The sequence below is a fragment of the Primulina huaijiensis genome, chromosome 8, assembly GCF_012295235.1.
Source record: "Primulina huaijiensis isolate GDHJ02 chromosome 8, ASM1229523v2, whole genome shotgun sequence".
NCBI classification, from domain to species: Eukaryota; Viridiplantae; Streptophyta; class Magnoliopsida; order Lamiales; family Gesneriaceae; genus Primulina; species Primulina huaijiensis.
Window position 1 is genome coordinate 2,668,331 of NC_133313.1, and position 19,382 is coordinate 2,687,712.

General features: G+C 37.1%; 1 protein-coding gene, 1 long non-coding RNA gene and 1 pseudogene across 2 annotated transcripts; 2 read left to right on the forward strand and 1 right to left on the reverse strand.

The window, feature by feature from the left end:
• Nucleotides 1–898: 898 nt before the first annotated feature.
• Nucleotides 899–9,324, forward strand: LOC140982345 (uncharacterized). The gene is made up of 3 exons (XR_012176245.1): nt 899–1,302; nt 8,397–8,939; nt 9,112–9,324. It is a non-coding gene; the product is annotated as an uncharacterized lncRNA (long non-coding RNA).
• A 2,690-nt stretch (nt 9,325–12,014) lies between these two features.
• On the forward strand, nt 12,015–13,072 carry LOC140983599 (TLC domain-containing protein At5g14285-like; annotated as a pseudogene).
• On the reverse strand, nt 12,996–18,527 carry LOC140983598 (uncharacterized). Its single transcript, XM_073450695.1, has 16 exons — nt 18,386–18,527; nt 18,202–18,277; nt 17,711–17,836; nt 16,965–17,325; nt 16,793–16,888; nt 16,525–16,604; nt 16,039–16,114; nt 15,778–15,951; nt 15,145–15,249; nt 14,954–15,049; nt 14,779–14,871; nt 14,631–14,669; nt 14,509–14,550; nt 13,960–14,084; nt 13,742–13,868; nt 12,996–13,601 (listed from the first exon to the last, which is right to left on the reverse strand). The coding sequence occupies exons 1-16, from the start codon at nt 18,459–18,461 to the stop codon at nt 13,443–13,445; spliced, it is 1,851 nt and encodes a 616-aa protein (XP_073306796.1). The 5' UTR covers nt 18,462–18,527; the 3' UTR covers nt 12,996–13,442.
• Nucleotides 18,528–19,382: the final 855 nt, after the last annotated feature.

Below are 19,382 nucleotides of genomic sequence, written 5' to 3' on the forward strand. Positions count from 1 at the left end.
ATTTTAAGTGAAAAATAATATTATGTTATAAAAATTAATAATTTTTACTTATATCAACAGATATTGCACGATATTTTTTTATAACATAACTAACAAAAAAATGATAGTTTTGCAGCGAAAAATAATATTTTAGACATAAAACCTAAAATATTTCATGAGACTAATGCTTAACTCAAATCAGCATGTATTATAAAATAATTCACAATATAACTAACAAAAAAAATGATATTTTTGTAGTGAAAAATAATATATTGTATATAAAAAATAATATTTCTAATGAGTCGAATATTTTTAACTCAAATCAGCATATATTACGTAATATTTATTTATAAGATAACTAACAAAAACTGATATTTTACAGTCAAAAATTATACTTTGAACATTAAAATATTTTTCATAAATCTATCCGATCAGATATAATACGTACACAAACGTGAATAATATATGTTATGGACCCATATACGTACATTAAATAAATAAATACATACTAACACACGTACACGCACGTCTTTACTATACTAATCATTATATAATCTTAACATTAAATTCAAATTTATAAAAAAAAAATTTAATTTTAGATAATATTTATATTTCATGGTGCATGTGTTCCGTACACAATATATATTAGTTATTCTGTCCATGCAGTGCGTGTGTACATTTTTTTATAATTATTGATTGACTAAAGTGAAATTTGACAAATTATCGAAATATTAAAGTGTTATTTGAATTGATGAAATTTTAAAAAAAAATGATTTGTTGAAATTTGTTTTTTTAAAAAAACAGAAAATTATAATATTGACATAATACAAGGACAAAGTTGAAAAAGAAATTTGGTGTCAGGTTAATATATAGTATAGATATAGATAAAATATAACATAAAGAAAACAATATCAAATGCTCTAATAGGTACGTAGTATGCCCCTGCAGTCTCCGCTAGGGGAGCGGTGGCGATTCAATGTGGTCGGTGCTGCGCGGCCGACTTCTGCTCTCTGCGTCATTTTCCATCACTCATCGGTGTGAAGACTATGCTCTTCTTCAATTTTTTTCTCGTCAGTTCGGATTCTCCAGCATTTCACATGACGACACAGGCTTTATTGCGAAGAAAAAGGACTTGTTAAGCTTGGAGGAGGTTGAAAAGTCCTCAGCCACAGGTCGGTCTCCTTGGCACGTACGCAACATCTCTGATCAAGCCCTAATTTACGAGGCAGGTTTTCCCCCCATTCTAATCTGATTGTGTCGGTGTGGCATCCTTAGCAGCTGACAAAAGAACGTAATCAGAGGCGAGACTTACATATTAAGGAGGTAAATTTAAACTTTATGCAAATGTCGGGAGTGTTAATTTGATCCGTGTTTATTTGCTTCAATGACACAATCATGCATGGTCGTTGGTTTAAGAACTCCTATCTACACGAGGCGAGGCGCTTTGTACTTAATCCACCACATGTCTTTTATGCCTTCATCGATTTCCACCGTATTTGTACATAGATTGTAATCTGAAATGTGTGTTTGCATGCCTGAATTACTTTGTGTTTGATGGTAAAGGAATTGCTTTTTATGATCTCAAACGGCGTGAGGATGGATAATGGCATCAAAGCTAATGCACTAAATTGCAAAGATAAACAGAACTTACTGATTATAAAACCATTATATATATGTTATTGGTTTGTGTTTATCATGAAAATTACTAGCGTGCCAGGCACATGATCGTTGCCAAATATGAATTATCCGACTTCGTTTACCAAGCGTTGCAAGTCTCGATTCGACCGTTAGTTATGGTTCCTTCGACATAGCTTCAAAGCTAAACGTAAGAAAATAAAGAAATCGTTGCCAAATATGAATTATCCGACTTCGTTTACCAAGCGTTGCAAGTCTCGATTCGACCGTTAGTTATGGTTCCTTCGACATAGCTTCAAAGCTAAACGTAAGAAAATAAAGAAATTATAGGGAAAATCCATAGATAACATCAAACTTAAATATGCCGTTATGAATTTGGATCAACATTCTACAATAAAGTTTAAGAAATGAGAAAATAGACTGCTTGGAAAATGGAAAATGAGCCAACGATTAATGACAGAATTCTGCAGAGCTTGCTGTAGATTTTTTGTGTTGATTTTGTCGGGAGGTTCTCTGATTATTCTTTCTGCTTTTTGTCACACTGCACGGAGAAGTTTCAACCATATTCCACGATCATTCACGTTGGATCGTGGCTCAACTCCTCGCATCGTGGTCTTCAACTGATACCTCTTGGGCTTGTTCATTGGGCCTACTCACACTCTGCAAGTTTTTTACAATTATTGGGCTTTTAGGATTTGGGCTAAACAATTGCCCCCTATATTTAATGATTCTAATGTATTAGCTCATTTATAAGTTGGGCCCAAGTGCTAATACGATATATAGGATGAGGTAGGAGAGAGAAAACACAAGAAAGAAAACAGAGAGAGAAAAAAAAACAGTGTGTTTCCTCCCACACTTCTTCCCTGTCTTCTTACCCCAAAAATCCTCAAACTCTTCACTGCTCTCATAACCAATCCTCCTTCGCATCAAGCCACATTTTCTCAAGGTAGGTATATTTCTCCACGTTTCTCAATCCTCCATCACAAAACATTGTAGAATATGTCACATTTTCAAGCTGCACTCAAGGTATTTGTGAATATGTTTGAATGAGTTTTTGATGAGCAACACCTTGAAACACCCACGGCGTGATATCTTAAATAATCTGCTTTCAATGTTATCAACTTTCAGGTTTCAAGCCTCACTTGTTCGGAGATGTTGATTCAAGTGGGAGATTTCAAAGCAGAGAAAGAGAGGTTGGACAGTACGCTCTCTGAGAGGAAGGTTATCCTAACAACTCTCCAATAGAAGAATGCAAACTTTGACTCCAAGGAAGAGCTGGTAAAGAAATTGGAGGCCGAACTCGCTCAGCATAAAACCGACATGATGGCCCTTCTACATGACAATGAAGCCTTGAAAGTTTCCTCCGATAAGCTCAAGGCCAATATTCAGCACTTGGGTGATGATCTGGTGCAACAAAGCATGCTTACCAGCAGTGGGAGCACACCTTGCAAACAGCTGAGCAGACTCGGGCAGAGTGCATATCCAAGTGGGAAGAACTATGCCGTCTTGGCCTTTCTTGAGCGCTCATGCATCACCATTAACATTTCATTTTGGTATTTTGTTCGATGTTCGGACCAGACCACTCTGTGTAGATCTTTTGATTGGTTGTATTTCTTTGCCATGATTTGGCGTAATGTTGAATTTTGGAAGTTGGATAATACCTGGAAATCGAACTTTGTTGATGGAATTATGTTATATCCGTTGCTTGGGTTTGTCCACAGGTGTTTGCACATATTTGTATTTCTGGGATGTCACGTTTACAAGGGAAACTCTGCCCGGATTTCTGTAAAATAAATTAAAAACAACGGCTAAATAGCCCGTTTTCTTCAATATTATCACAATATGCGATCACCATTGCTCACTATCACCCATACTTTCCAAACAACATCAAAGTATCGAAATACGTAATAAACGTGCTCTACGCATCATCAATTCGGCTATCAAGACAACACATAATTCCTCTCAAAATCACATCAGTTGCAAAGGATTCCATGAGCAAATTTTCTTTTTATTTATTCACAGATGCTCCACCAACTATTTGCAAACAAGTTCGGCAAGGAATGGCTTAAAAGCCTATTCCTCGCATATTTACATAAACTTCTTATAGGCCAATATGACAAAATTAACCAAAGTGGCCATCCAGCCTACTTGGTACAATACTTCTCATCTATTCCAACTTTCTGAAACATATGTCTCCGTCTGTCGATCTTTTATCTGAGCCGGAGCTAAGATTAAATCCTCCATTTGTAACTCTTCTTCCTCACTACCTCTACATTCCTCCTCAAATATTAATTCAGTTTCATCGATATCCCACAACTCCTGAGACCGCACTTCATTCAACAGCTGCTGCATTTTGGCTTTCTTCTCGGAAGTTGAAGCGACTTCCATCTCTTCTTTAGTGAACTTAGTCAGCGACCTCCGCGATAATAGGTCGGACCATGGGTTTCGGAGAGACCATGGCAGTAGGTTTGAGAACCTTCTCAACTGCTTCTTTAACCTTTTGAGTGTCCATATACAATGCTCTTGGTTGTCCATGCACCTTGTAGTTACGAAACTTAATTGGACCAAAAGCTCCATCATAATATCTAGCTTCCACGGCATTGGAATTAGATTGATACGGCTGCGAATCAGCCTGTACCACTTCCACCTCATCCCCTTTCCACATCAACAGTAACTGGTGCATGGATGATGGTACACAATGGTTTGTGTGAATCCAATCTCTCTCTAACAAAGCATGGAAGCTAGCACTGGAATTGACCACGAAAAAGGCTGACAGCGAGGATTGGGATCCTACAGTAACATTTGCTGGCAATACTCCCAGAGTTTTTGTAGATTCCCCAGTAAAAGCCACCACAGAGACTTCGGTAGGAATCAAGTCTTCCACATTCTTTCCCAACTTCTGAAGGATTCTATATGGCAAGATATTCACAGCAGACCCATTATCTATCAGCACTCTAGACAACGGTTTTCCATTCACGTGTGCTACAATGTAGAGTGGTTTGATATGTTTCGTCATTTCGTTGGTGGGTCGCTTCATTAACACTCTTTTCTCTTCATCGATAAGAACACCGACGCTTTCATTCAAAATATCAGTTTGAATAGATTCTGTACCACTTCGGTTTCCAGTGAATACATCGGATTCAAACGTTCTTTTGCGTTTAAACTCCTCTGGCAGCATTAACGAACCAGTGGCACATTCAAATGAAACGAGAATCTGTCCCACCCTGAAAGTAGCCTTCTTGACTGGTTCACTGTCTTCCTCTGATAACAAATCATCACCTTTCTCTTCTTTATCTTCAGTGGCCTTCCTTCCAAATTTCTTCTTCTCTCTGAGTGATTCCTCCATCTTAGATATGCGCTCAGCAGCTTTTTCTCTCAACAAACGTCGTTTTTGGGTCCGAGAAAGCGGTTTTGGAAACTTTGGATGCTCTACCCGTTTCCATATGCCATTGGGGATTGCTCTGGGAGGAATAACAAAGCGAGATTTTCTTTCATATTTATTACCGGTATCTGGAGGTAGTGGCCTCTGGATTAGCTTCTGGAATGACTGCCGATCGCTTCTTCTCTTGTCATTCACCGACCAAGAACATGGGTTCCTTCTGAGGTACTGGTTCTCCGGCCTTTTGGCCATGGATTCCCTGTCATACCTCATATTTCTCCCAGTATAATGCAGACCACCCCCACTGTAATAGCGGTCTTTCCCATGAGCAGCTTCTGTGTTCTTCTCTTTAACTTCAAAAATCATTTTTCGAGGCACCCAACACTTCTTTATGGTAAGTCTTGGTTTAACGAACATGTCCCCACTCTCATTCCTTCTCCTCTCATTGATTAAAAAACGTAAATCAGTGTTGCTTACATTCACATTGGCCACCGGGGGAAAAGGATCTTCATCCACTATCATTGTTTCTTTCTTCTTGGGGAATTTCAAGATCCCCTTGTTAATTCTTTCCTGCAAGACATTCTTGAAAGCCCAACAAGCATTAGTATTATGGTTGAAGGAGTTGTGATGCTTACAGTAATCTCTTCCTTTCAACTCCTCCTTAGTGGGAAGCTTGTGATCTGAGGGGAATGTTATAAACTTTTCCTTCGTTAAGTGATCGAAAATTTCCTCTGTCTTTGATGCATCGAAAGTATAGGGTGTTTGCACTGGAGGAATGTTTTTCTTGGACAGTTCTTCACTTTTGCGTTTCAAGAAAGGGACAATACATGATCCGGAGTTTGCTACTTGTGCCAATGCAACTTACTCCATTTCCTGGAAATAAGAGCCCACTGTAGACTTTCTTTTATGACTCTCCTCTCGTAACAATTCTTCATACTCTGATACCTTGGCGGCAAGTTCATAAAAATCGCGGAATTCCATCCCTTGGAATTTCTTTCTAAGCTCGAAATCGAGTCCTCGTTGTGCCATCTTCACATATTCTGATTCGGAGAGGAAAACTCGGCATCTGCTTCTCACCTTCTTGAATTTACAAATGAAATCATTAGCAAATTCCCTCGGTTTTTGGACTACCCTTGACAATTTCGCTATACTAATCTCAGGCATTGTTATGAAGAATTGTGTATGGAACTGACACTCCATATCATGCCAAGTCATAATAGAGTTCTGAGGCAACGTTGCATACCACGTGAAAGCAGTGCTGGTCAGGGAATTGGGGAACAAACGTAGCTTGTAATTAGAAAAGTTTTCCAAATTTGCTAATTTCCCACACTGAATTGTAAACCTGGCCACATGTTCCACGTTAGATTGACCATCTTCCCCGGAGTATAACGTGAAGTTTGGAATACGGTATCCTCTTGGATAAGGGTTGTCACGATCCACAATATCATGGTATGGTTTATGGAATTCTGGTCGGTTGATTGGCCTAACTCCTGGGCCATACAACTCTTGAATAACATCACGTACCATCTCAAAATCCAACACTGGAGTTTGTCGTAACTGGTGAGGAGAATAGACTGCCCCCCGAGTGTTATTCCCCGAACCTGACACTGAATACCCACGCATTCCCCCATCACCATACATCCCTGGATGTAAGTTAGGAGAGGTTACGGAGAATATATTTCCAGCCATCTGTTTACTGTTAGTGCAATTTTTGTATTTCAACCCCAACTCCTCTTCCCTTTTGTGTGGAGGAGTATATCTTCCTTCCTCGGCAGATTCAGGAATCAGTGTTTCCCCAAGCGGCGATTTTCACCTGCTTGAGAAACCCCTGATCCTTGGCCTTGATCTTTCAGCAATTTAACGTCAGTTTCTTGAAGTTTAACATTTTCTGGTGTAACAGCCTCTCCTTTTGCAAACTTCCTCCATTCCTTCACTTCTGTCACAAATTCCATCATAACAGTAGAAAAAGTTTGGGTCATTTCTCTGAGATCACTGCGGATATTTTTCTCCATGGCCAACATAAAGTTCAGCGAAGGCCCACCACCACCAGAAACATCAATTCCTTCCTTCATAGTCTCTTCTTCGAACTGGTGTACTAGCCTTTCCACCGTTCTTCCATCTGCATCAGTTTCCTGAAACTCTTCTTGTGAGCGATGACCTTTCCCCATTGATGGAGGAATTCCTTCACTCTTCTCAGTACGCTTTGGAGGCATTAGGTCCCACTGGGCGTGCCAATTTGTTTATTACGAAAATTGCGGGCGTGCCAGGCACGTGATCGTGCCAAATATGAATTATCCGACTTCGTTTACCAAGCGTTGCGAGTCTCGATTCGACCGTTAGTTATAGATCCTTCGACATGGCTTCAAAGCTAAACGTAAGAAAATAAAGAAATTATAGGGAGAATCCATAGACAACATCAAACTTAAATATGCCGTTATGAATTTGGATCAACATTCTACAATAAAGTTTAAGAAATGAGAAAATACACTGCTTGGAAAATGGAAAATGAGCCAACGATTAATGACAGAATTCTGCAGAGCTTGCTGTAGATTTTTCGTGTTGATTTTGTCGGGGGTTCTCTGATTATTCCTTCTGCTTTTTGTCACACTCCACGGAGAAGTTTCAATCATATTCCACGATCACTCACGTTGGATCGTGGCTCAACTCCTCGCATCGTGGTCCTCAACTGATACCTCTTGGGCTTGTTCATTGGGCCTACTCACACTCTGCAAGTTTTTTATAATTATTGGGCTTTTAGGATTTGGGCTAAACAGTTTGAAAGGTTGAGTTTTGATGATAATGTCAGTGAAATTATCGTATGTAAGAGTGAGTGGTCGTGGGTTGACCAAAATTTATATTTGGTGTTATTGATGCAACCTAAATATTCTTGCTAATATAATAGCCTTAATGTCGTGTCTGGATCTCTATCACAGTAGTTGCAAATTATTAATCCCCCAAAATCGAAATTTATACCCAAGTTTAAATACAGGAACACCTGCACATCTCCTGCATTAGCTAAGCATAAAACCAATTGTTGTCATTTTATTTAGTAAAAAATCTGTTTTCAGAGCTTTATGAAAATGTTCCGTGGTAAATTTTATCCCACTGGTCAAACTGGTAATATTAGATAGTCTTAGCATGCTAAGCATATGTTTTCTACTTTGGATCAAATTTTTTTTTTTAAACTTTGCCTGCTTTTGTTGTTTCCTTTACTTGTTTCTATATGGTACGAACAGTCATCATAAGTTATTCTCTTTTTTAACTGTGAATTTTATGAAAGCAAAAAAAATCATGATTTAATATATGATTTTTAGTTTATCTTAGTCTACCAATGTAGTTTTGGTCATAAGTTATAACAGGCTGACATTTGATTCATGAATGCTCATTTTGTTCAAATGAGCAGGTTAAGCAAAAGCAGAGAGGAGCTGATAGGATGTTGCTGCCTACCGTTGTAGGGCAAGAAGGGGAAAAGTGGATTCGCTCCTCCAATTTGTTATTTTCTGAACAATTGCGTCACTAGTCTAGATAATCTTCATCAGTGCTGTAAGTCCTATGACTCATCCACTAGACCGACGTAATGTATACAAAGTTTGGAAATAAATTCCTTGCTGACATTTGTTACCTATGTTCACAAACATTGCACTTGATTCAACTGCATTGCCCTTTTCCCCAACTTTCCAGCTTATTAAAAGGATATCCTGTCTTCCTTATGTATGATCTTAACCGCATCTTATTTTATGGAGTTCAAGTGTGTTTAGAAGTTAATTTAAAAGGGATGACATATTGGCGCAGCTAGTAGGGATTTAATATACACCTAATGATTGCATTTATTCTGATATTTGTGACAGGCAAATTGATCGTGCATGTTGTTGATGAGAAAGCGAGAGCTTATTATAACTTTGAGGGGCTTTGGACCTCAGATAAATCAAACACGGAACAAATTCAGGCATGCTACAAATCTATGTTTACCTGAGGAATCAGTGCGAAAAATGGTTTCTTACTACATATTAGCAACTTCTGGCTTTCAAAATTTTCAAAAACTCAAAATATCAGAATTTGTGTTTGCAGTGTGATGTTTAATATACTTGCTTGCACCTTCCAATGTTGAATAACTACAGGATCTGGAGAAGGCTTTTGTCAAGGTTCGCAGAAAGAATAACTCCAAAAAACCTTCACAACCACGCAGATAATCTCACTCGATGCCATTGACCACTGTGTTTCAGAAGCAGAAATCCCGATTCATCTGTATATTTTGTATGCTTCAAGAATGCTAAATTGCCAATGCTCATTGCTCTATTATTGGAATAACATGCACAAACATGTTTAAAATTTCATGTTTTATTGTTGTTTATTGGGTTGCATTTGTATTGGGAAATTTGAAATCGTTGATAGAGGAAGTTCAAATCCTTATTTATATTATAATTATAATAATCGGATTTCAAATGTGACTTCAATAGTTTAAGGATTTGAAATCCATTTTGATTAATATAATTGTAGTGTGAATAAGTGTAGAGATGAATTTAAATATCTTTTGTATAAGTTATCTATACAATAAATAAAAATACGCTTAAATCCATGAATTTCAAATCCTCACATTCAAACAAAATATCGATGTTTGATGTAACATCCAAATGTTCTACTGCAAGTTTGAGGCTCTAAGTAATTCTACAATGTAAAGTTGAAGTATGACTGATTTTGCCATTTTCTCGACCTTGTTGAAAAGTGGCTCCAGTGGTAGCACGGTTTAATAAGATGCTACCCACCCAAAGTTCCATAGTGCAGGTCGCTGCAAATTTCTTGGTCATGTGGGTCTACACCTTTCCTTGTGGATCTCACATGGACGAAAGATTTTGGACTATTGAATACCTTATAGAGCCACTACCTTCAGGGTAGTACTGTATCAACCCGGTGCGGACTGAGGGAATTCTCAGGTTCTTACTCATGAACAAAACAGGCTATAAAACATATTTATAAGTGATATATAACGAATGTCGTGAACGTGCAGCGTGGAGAAGACTATCTGTAGTTAGTAATGTAATGAATTCTTTGAATCATCAAATGTGACTCCAGATAGATACCAAGAATTTCAAGTCGGTGTCTGCACATTTTACATCCAGAAGACTGAATATTTGAATGTTTTTTGAAATTAAAACGTGTAGGTATTGTGGTTTTAAATTTAAAGAAAGAGATGTTGACAATCGTTATAACTACTTGATTGCAATTGTCAATTGACTAAACAGGGAAAGTGACGTGAACGGTGGGTCAATAAAAAATTTATCACATATAAATAATCAGAAACTAAAAAATTCAAGCCCGTGTCTGGTCCACATCTTTTGTAGTTGCCGTAATCATGTTTTCACGGACACCACGTAAAATTAGCTAAATAAACCTTTTCCCTCTCTGTAGGGAAATTTGGGAAAAGTGTGAGGAAACTATAAAATAAAGTTGAAAAGTGAAACGTGGAAGATTATTATATGAGATGGGTTTTCTAAGAGGACTCTTTCATCTTTTGATTAAACCATCAATCGTCATAAATTTGACACAAATTCCTATCATCAATTGAAAAGTGACTCAGCAAAACAATCCTATGGTTCCTAGTTCTTTGAAATTATTAAAATACAGCGATGGCCAACTGCAAAATATTATTACAGTCCAAATAAGGTTGCTTGAAGAGGCTATATATATGCCGAATGTTTGAGAAACTAATAAAGTTTGTGTAAACCCAGTTATACCCCACAAATCAGCCTATGACATGTTTTGGCTCAATTCAAGTCGACGGCCAAGAACCAAAGCTCGGGTCCAGCTCTAAATGGTAAGGTCAGCCTATGAAGATAAGTGGTGGAAGTGAGAGAGGTTTTTTAAGGAATGCGAGCCATGGGACAAGGATTAGACGCTAAAGTTCGCTATATTATTTATTTATATTTTAATCTTATCTAATATTATATTTAGTGTACCATATTATTTATTCATATACCAATCATTTATCTTACTTATATCAAATCATCAACCAGATCATTAAATTGAAATTACAATATTACCCTTAATAAATAATATTATAAATGTTTTATAAATATTTTCAAAAGGAGAAAATGATAATATCATATTATCTCAAATTAATCAATCAAATCAAATATTATATTAACTATCATTTTTATATATTTTATTATTAAAAAATATTACTTATCTTCGTACTATTTGTTTCATATCACGAACCAAACGGTACCTAAGGTGTTAAAAGGTGTGTCAAGGAGTGAGGTTGTGGATTGTGGGTGAAGTACTTCAAGTTAAAGTTAGAAGTGGAAAAAAGAGATGAACTAATATCCCGAGGCATGAGACTCATTCCCATAAAGTTGAGCCCTGGCCATAAGGATCCCTAGCATGAGCAAAGATAACATGACAATATAAAATGATAAATTAAGAAGCAAGGATTGGAGAGATATATTGAATGATGAAAGGGAGAAGGGAGAAGGGAGAGAAGATGAAGGTAGTGGAGGAGAGTAGCTAATGTAGAGCGCGCCTGAAGTGGGCGAGCCCTAGCTTCAACCTCGCCTCAAGGGCGAGGTCCATAGCTTCGGCCTTGCCTTAATGGTGAGGTCAAACAATGAATTGTTGTTGAAGGGCAAGCCCCAGATGAGAAGCGTGTGATCTCACATGTGATCACTACAAAGTGTACATGATCTCATACATTTATTTCTATAAATATCAGGTTTATCTGTAATTTATTACTTTTATTTCGAGAGGCGCCCAAACTCATCCTTTTGCTTATTTGTTCATTCTCTAACTTGAACGTCAGAAAGACTACGCCCTAACAACCTCTCGACCCCCTCTAACACTCTTTGTTTGATTTCAAGTTCACTTTGAACTTGAAGCTTTGGGTACAAGTTGTATTCGAATATCAAATACAGACCCTCAAATTATAATGAGTATCACCCAGATATTCCATTAGCACAGTTTTACTCGACACAATGTGAAAGGTCTTTAAAAAGCATGGCCTTGAACTCGTTAATCCCCTTACGTTACCTATCCAAAAAAATAATATCCCTAGTACTACGGTCAATTCAAAAAATTGGTTTTAAGCTATAATCCTAATTTTTTTTCTTACTCGAAATTTTTGCGTCTTTTACAAGAAATACTTGGAAGCCTTCCGTTTCTCTATTTGTGTTCCAATGGAAATCTCAAAATTTTTTACTTCAACTCTTCCTATATTCATATCATGGTTCATACTCATCTATTTATTGGGATACTTCATCGTATTCAAAAAATGGGGTAAACAGTATAGGGCTGAAGCTTCAAGCTGTCTCATGTCTTTAGCTCATGGCAACGCTGCATTCATTTTATCTATATTATCGATCTTACAGTCTCAAAACAGCGTGACCCAACTTGAATTCGCTTCTCGAAACACTTGCTTCCAAAACTCAGTACTCGAATACAGCATCTCTTATTTCTTACTGGACCTGTTGCACTATATGGTCTTGGTCCCAAGCAATGTCCTATTCCTTGTACAATGTACACCATGTAGCAACACTATATGTCCTAATGACGTGCCGATATGTGTTTGGAGTTGGGGCAGTCGCAATTCTTGGATTGTTAGTCCTTGCTGAGGCTACAACTACATGCCAAAACACATGGAGCCTGGCTAGATATCGCAAGGATGAGTCGACCAAGGCTGCTGCAGTGTATAATTTCTTATCACCGATTTTTTATGCCTACCATAGTGTGGTGAGGGGGATTCTTGGACCACTGTTTGCGTACAAGATAGGATTGTTTTTCACCCGTGGTTTAGGTGGTGTTGTGTTCCCTAATTGGGCCTGGATTTCTTGGATTGTTGTCATAGGATCAGGAATTGGGGTCAGCATTTTGTGGGTTCTGCGTCTGTGGATTAACTTCTATAGAGAGAGAACCAAGAAAAACACGAAGAAATTGAGTTAAGACATTCAAAGTTGGGTGCAGAAGTTCAATAAAAAAGTGTAAAGTTGCTTGGTTGCTAGCTAACCAAATATACGTTGTTTCTATGTATCTTTTACTCATCATTCTGAATCGATGTTGTACATGGCTGTTAAGATTATGGTTGCAAAATCATAGATAGTTCACTGCATTTAATTACGAGGACCACAATTTATTTGCAAAGTAACAACCACTCTATATTGCAGTTTAAAAACACGACAATAAAGATAGTTTATCGTACTAGTTAAATCTCCTTATATTACAGAGTTGAATGAGCACATACCAATTCAAGATTTTCCAGCAAACCATCATATCGCGAGATTGTGATGCAAAGTGCGAGATTGTGATGCAAAGTCCCAAAAGCATCAGCTTCAATCCCTCAGGAAGAAGATTACGACGAGTACCTTTCAGATATGTTTTGAGATTGTATTCAATATGCTGTTATGGTATAGGTTTAGAGATTATGTAAGGGTAGCCATCCATGGTTATGCCACCGGTTGAGAAACTATATGCGAACAATTGAAGCACTTGACGAATCAGGGTTGCCTTTATAGTTAATTTCTGCAAAGAAACCTCCTCCTTCGCCTCTGGCCAATCTCCCTGGATTAACACAAATACACTCAATTTGCCTTTCTCCTTCAATTCTTTCCTCAAGGGAGAGCACCTGTGCTCAAGAAAAGTGAATTTTATTTTAGTTCGTTAACTCATCTACAATAACCACAGTGACTCCTGTTTAGAGAAATTGCGAAACTATGTTTGTTCCTTGTGATTAATAGAATTGTCTGGAGAAGAATGGTTCTTAACCTTCACGAAATGAGCCAAGTCCGAAGGTAAAATGAGTATATCAGGAACTGACGATAAATGGAGAGCTTCATTTGCAAGGGAATAATCCAAGGGTACATCTTCTGCTGGTGGATATAAAGGATAGAAGCTGCTTCCAATGATATATAGAAATGAATCACACGACAATTTATAAAGGAGAAAGCAAAGGACACAATCCGAAGCATTGATCATTAAATCACCTGCATTGGTTAATAACATGCTTTGCTAGATTAGTCATGCGATGCTTGGACCCACTCGGATTTCGATAGATTTCCTCTGCACCAAGGTGCTTTAGTATGTCAACGTTGCAGCAAGCAACTTTCACCTATCGAACAAAGCAATTAATCAGGAAACTCTCTGGCAGGTAGAATCTCTTCCTCTTGTTCAAAAATTCTCTTTGGCAGTTGGAATTACTTCCTCTCAAAAATTTCTTATTTTATGTTGGTGCAAAAAGGAGGCTAAAGAACATTTGCTATTATTCAGAAAATCGAGTGCCATGCGTGAAATTCAATGGCTGGTGGTAAAGTTTATGGAAATGCCAAACTAGGTGCTTCTAAAATCTTAGGTAATTTTTTCTCTGGAGATATTGGAAGCAATTTTTTTTTTGGGTTTTTTCTTTATCAAGCATAACTTTCATTTGATGTTTCATTCCTCGAACTTCAGGAAATGTGTCTTAAGAAACAATAACAAAAGCATCAATCACATCCCCAGTAAAACACGACTATGATCATGAATATTGTCATTGTCACCTCATTTGCAGAGAAAGTTCCTGGGTTAGGCATGCTGTGTATCTGGTCCACCAAAAAAAACAAGTCTATCAGTCATTTGACGTTATGAAATAGAATCATTTCTCGCAGAGTATCTTTTTCACCTGGTGATTGAAATCAGTTGGCTGGATATTGAAAGCAGGCTGTCAAAACAATATAGAGAATATTTTAATGCTACAGTGACTACCATCTCAATTAGAGAAAATTTTGACATGCTGAGAAACGTTCATAAGTTTAGAAGCAACAACTTACTTGTGGAAAAACAAAGTCATGATTAGCATCCCGGATGGATGGTATGAGAATCACACGCACAGCAGAACCCATATATTCAACATAGTCTTGTAGCTTCAGCAGATGAAGAAAACACGGGCATCAGAAAAATGAAATAGCCAATTCATTAGAGCATACCCTTTTTGACTTGACTAACCTTTCCAAGGATTTCAACCTCAAACATTTCATCAAATGTGCAATTCACATATCCTTTCTTAAGCTCCGGATGATCAGAATCGACGAAAGGCCCTAGCTATCACAGACAAACACAGAGTTGGAGATTTTCATCCCTCGTCGCCAAGGACAAAAATCAAAAGCAAATGCTACATTTGGAAGGGAGGTCCTCACCAGGACAAGCAATTGAGGCTGCTTTCGGCGTGCATAGGCTAGAAGCTCAATTAAGGGCTCAAAGAATAAATTATCACTTGTTGTAAACGGACCTGCTGCAACAATCTGTTTTGAGATTCAAGTGATTAAAGAACTGCATCTAGGATCACAAGGTTTTAAAAAATAGAAATCACAACCAATCACAGAGTCCACGTCATATAATTTCATAAATAAGTAGCTTAATTTCAAATCTAGTTCTGTAATTTATACATGCAATATAGCAGGATGATCCATTCCCTGGAAGCAATTTCAATTTTATAATTTATAGGTAAATAAAAGCTATCACAACCGCCAAATGGCACACAAAATACTCTCTACAACCTTATTATGCTATTTTAGAACACACTCAAAACAATGAACGATCTCCGATCCTCAAGGATTCTGTGATTAACTTATTTAGACCACTTACAATAAACATCAAGATAACATAATGTAAGCAAATCATCAGTGCATTTTTACAAAACTAAGACATTGGAAGTTCTGGATATTTGTGCCAGACCCAAAAAGTATAAGCTAATCAAAGTTGTAGATGATAATCAGTACATAACAACTACCAATTCTTCCTCGTTATGTAACGAAGAAACATTTACATACCAATGACAGCTCAGGCACATCTAGAGAGCAATTTGTCATCTGAAGATTCTGATCTTTGGTTTGTCTTTTAGAAGGATGGTCCTCACTAGAATCAACAGACAAGGGGACATAATCAATAATCTTTGACGCAATAAGACAATGTCCACTAGGATTGAGCCCTTCGACACCCACAACCTGTATTTGTCAGTTTAAAAAAGTGACTCTTATCCTGCACAACTAATTGCAGATTTAAAAGTATTTTCTCAAGAAAAATCAACTAACCTGTCCTGGGAAAACAGAGAACTGGTTTAACTTTTGCAAATCAAGACGAACACGCTGTCCTCCGGAATGCTCAACACTGTCAATAGCACAAACCAGGCATAATGGTATGAATAACTGCCATAGACTCTTGTTAATGGATGATAATACATGCAATACAAAAAATATTGAGGCCTTGCCAACACTCGATGGAACAGTGTCACTCTCAAGTGTAGTTGCCCAATTGTCACAAGGGAAAGTGTGACAAGAGTCTCGGCAAATTTATAACCAACCAGTCAACCACTATGATCTAGTCATACAAATAAAAGTAATTCATGTTATCCACCCAGTGAGAGAAGTGAAACTGGTACTGAAAATGCATAATTGAATTTTCTAACAATACAAGAGTTATTTCTACCAGTTCAAATGCCTATGCAATCCATTTACAGGGGGCAACAAAAAATTGGCAGGAAACTTGAATGAATTATATCCAGGACAATAGTGTATAACCTGCTTTGCAGCAAAACAGGCTTCTCCTTCAGGCGGCCTTCTTCCTCACAACAGATCATGCCAACAGCAAATATACTTATCTGAAATAGCACAATTCTTTAGATGTTAGGATAAAGTATTTTTGTGAAAATAATACGATTATAGCATTGAATAACAACTGCGGGAGATCATTCCTCCAGTTTAATAGCTTCTTGATTCCTTTAAACATCGCATATGTTAACAATGGCATGTGAACACAATCCTGAATGCTACGAAACAACTGAATTACCTGGGAAGCAATGGACGGGTCGACTGGTTCATCACATATTCCAGCGGAGACATACAATATTGCTTGCTTTTTAATGCGATTTTCCAGGAAATTAAACTGAATAACCAAAAATAAGTTTGGGAGCTTTTTCCAGCATAGAAAGGTTAGCATACTGCAGTTCTAGAAAAAATACCTTGTCATCAATTCTATCATACATAAACCTGCAACCTGGCTTGGGTTGAGAACTAATAATGTGCATGGTACACTTTTGGTTTGGCTGAACTCTCTTGATGATGTCATCCTCAGTATTTGTAAGATCTTCTTCGACCTTAATAATTGGTGTACTGTGATTCTCATTAAGTAAGTATTGGACTGCAAACTTGGTCTTTCTTTGTCCAAAAGGTGTCACTGAATCTGGAGGTTTTCCAGAGGGAAATTTGCTTCCATTTGTTTTTTCTGTCGAATCGGATGGTTTCTCATTCGCAGATGTGGGTTTACTGGTGGGAGTATCCAGTATGTTTTCTTTTACTTGTTGAAATTCACCATCCAATATCCTATTTAATATAAACCACTCATTCAATGGTTTTGTATATGAAACAGGAAATTGTGACAAACAAAGAACATTGTCAAACTACCTGTCGTGGTAAGGGTTTGTTTCACATTTATAAAGACAGAATCACTCATAAGGGAGATGAGCCGATGAGTAACTGATTTTGGGTGGTGAAATATCCAAAATGGGATACAAGATTCTGTTAAATAAATTGCTAGCCAAAGCATACAAGGGAAATGCAACAGAGTAAGCAATACCTCTTTAAACTCAAGCAAGGAAATTTACAATTATCATTTAAGTTAAATGCATATTCACAATTCACAAATGACATCAAAGTGTTTGTGACATGAATAGATAATGACGACACTTGAGGATGTAAAATCACTCACATGGCAACATCATTGGAGTACAAATGCAATCCAGACTCTTTTTCTCTGACTTTATCCAGCTGTTCACTCTGCAGTTGCTCCAAAAATGCACCCATATGAGAGCTTCGAACAGTGAATTCCAACCCCCTGAGTAAATTAGTAAGATAAAAAACGAACTCATACCCCTTTGATATTAATTTTAAGCAAAAAATTAACACACTCCTCTCCAAAAAATTGATTGAAACTTTCCTGGTTTCATAATTCAAACCTATCCTAATTGCCTCATCGTAATTTCAACATTTCAGATAATTCAGAACTCAATTAAATAATTGCACATAATGGAAAATTTCATTGACTCAAACAACTTACATAAACTTGTATCACTTCCAGAATTGCAAAACCGATTTAAAAAATGAAAGAAACATAAGTTCAACCACTTCATAAATCATCCCAGCCCCGTCTTTTGCTTGACGTATAGAACACAAAAAGAACGGTTTTCTCCAAACTCTAACCTGTTAAGAGAATAAACATCCCAGCTGGAGACGATATCTGAAGCACTGAGCTTGTAATTGATGCAAAACGAAAGACCTGAAAGTTCAACGATGTTTATACCTTTCAAAAAAAAAAATCATACTGCCCCACAATTTTTGGGCGATTTACAAACTTGCAAAAATCGAGAAAAAGGAAACATCTTACATTTCTTAAGAATATCTTCCTCGTCGTCAAAACGGAAGCCATTGTTCGTGAATTCTGCTTTGATCTCCTCCTCCATTTTCGTAATCCAGAGTTTGGATGAGGGTTTAGCCTTCAGAACATGCGGGGAAAACGTAAAGTTGGCGGGAATTATTGGCGGCTTTCTTCGTTGGCCCACTTTTTGGGCTTAGCCTGAAGCCCATGGCTGCCTTGGTTACTTGGTTGGCCCAATTCGTCAAGGGATTGATGTGTGTGTGTGAAATGTGTGCGTGTTTTTTAAGAAGGGAATTGATGTGTTTTTTTTTAGATTGCCTGGACTGTTCAATTTTCAAAAGCATATTGTCCATTTGCCTATTTTACATTTGAATTTTTTGTTACATAAATTAATAAAAAGTATATTTTTATCTTCATCCATTCGAAAAATCTTTAGATTTTACCAAATCCGTTAGAAAAGATTATTATAATTTTCGTTTATGAGTCGTTTTGGATGCAATCAGTCAAAAAATCTGTAAGTTTATATGGACTTCAAACTCGAAGTCTGTCTCATATTGGAGCACTAAGTCTCAATAAAATGGTTCACCGTTGATGATCAATTCTTGGTATATGGTAGCACAAACTGAATTGAAGTTAAAATGAACAAGAATATCAAGATTTAAACAATCAAATATGCTTTTAAAATAATTATATTGAATTAAGCATCACAATTAATTTAAAAATAAAATTCCAAGTAGTAACATGACTACATACCACTAACTATATAACTAGCACTAAATTTTAAAGCGCCACAAGTGATTTAGAAATCCCATATTTCTTTTAAAATACCAAATTCCATCAACAATATGAAATATTTACAAGAATGGTTTCGAATCCTTAATGTCGAAATAAAATATTTATTGGTAGAATTTGTAGTTCTTGGCTGATAGAATGATGCTCCTCATTCCTCCAATGGGCGCAACTATCATCAACGCAACCCCGAGAATGATGCATATCTGAAATTCAA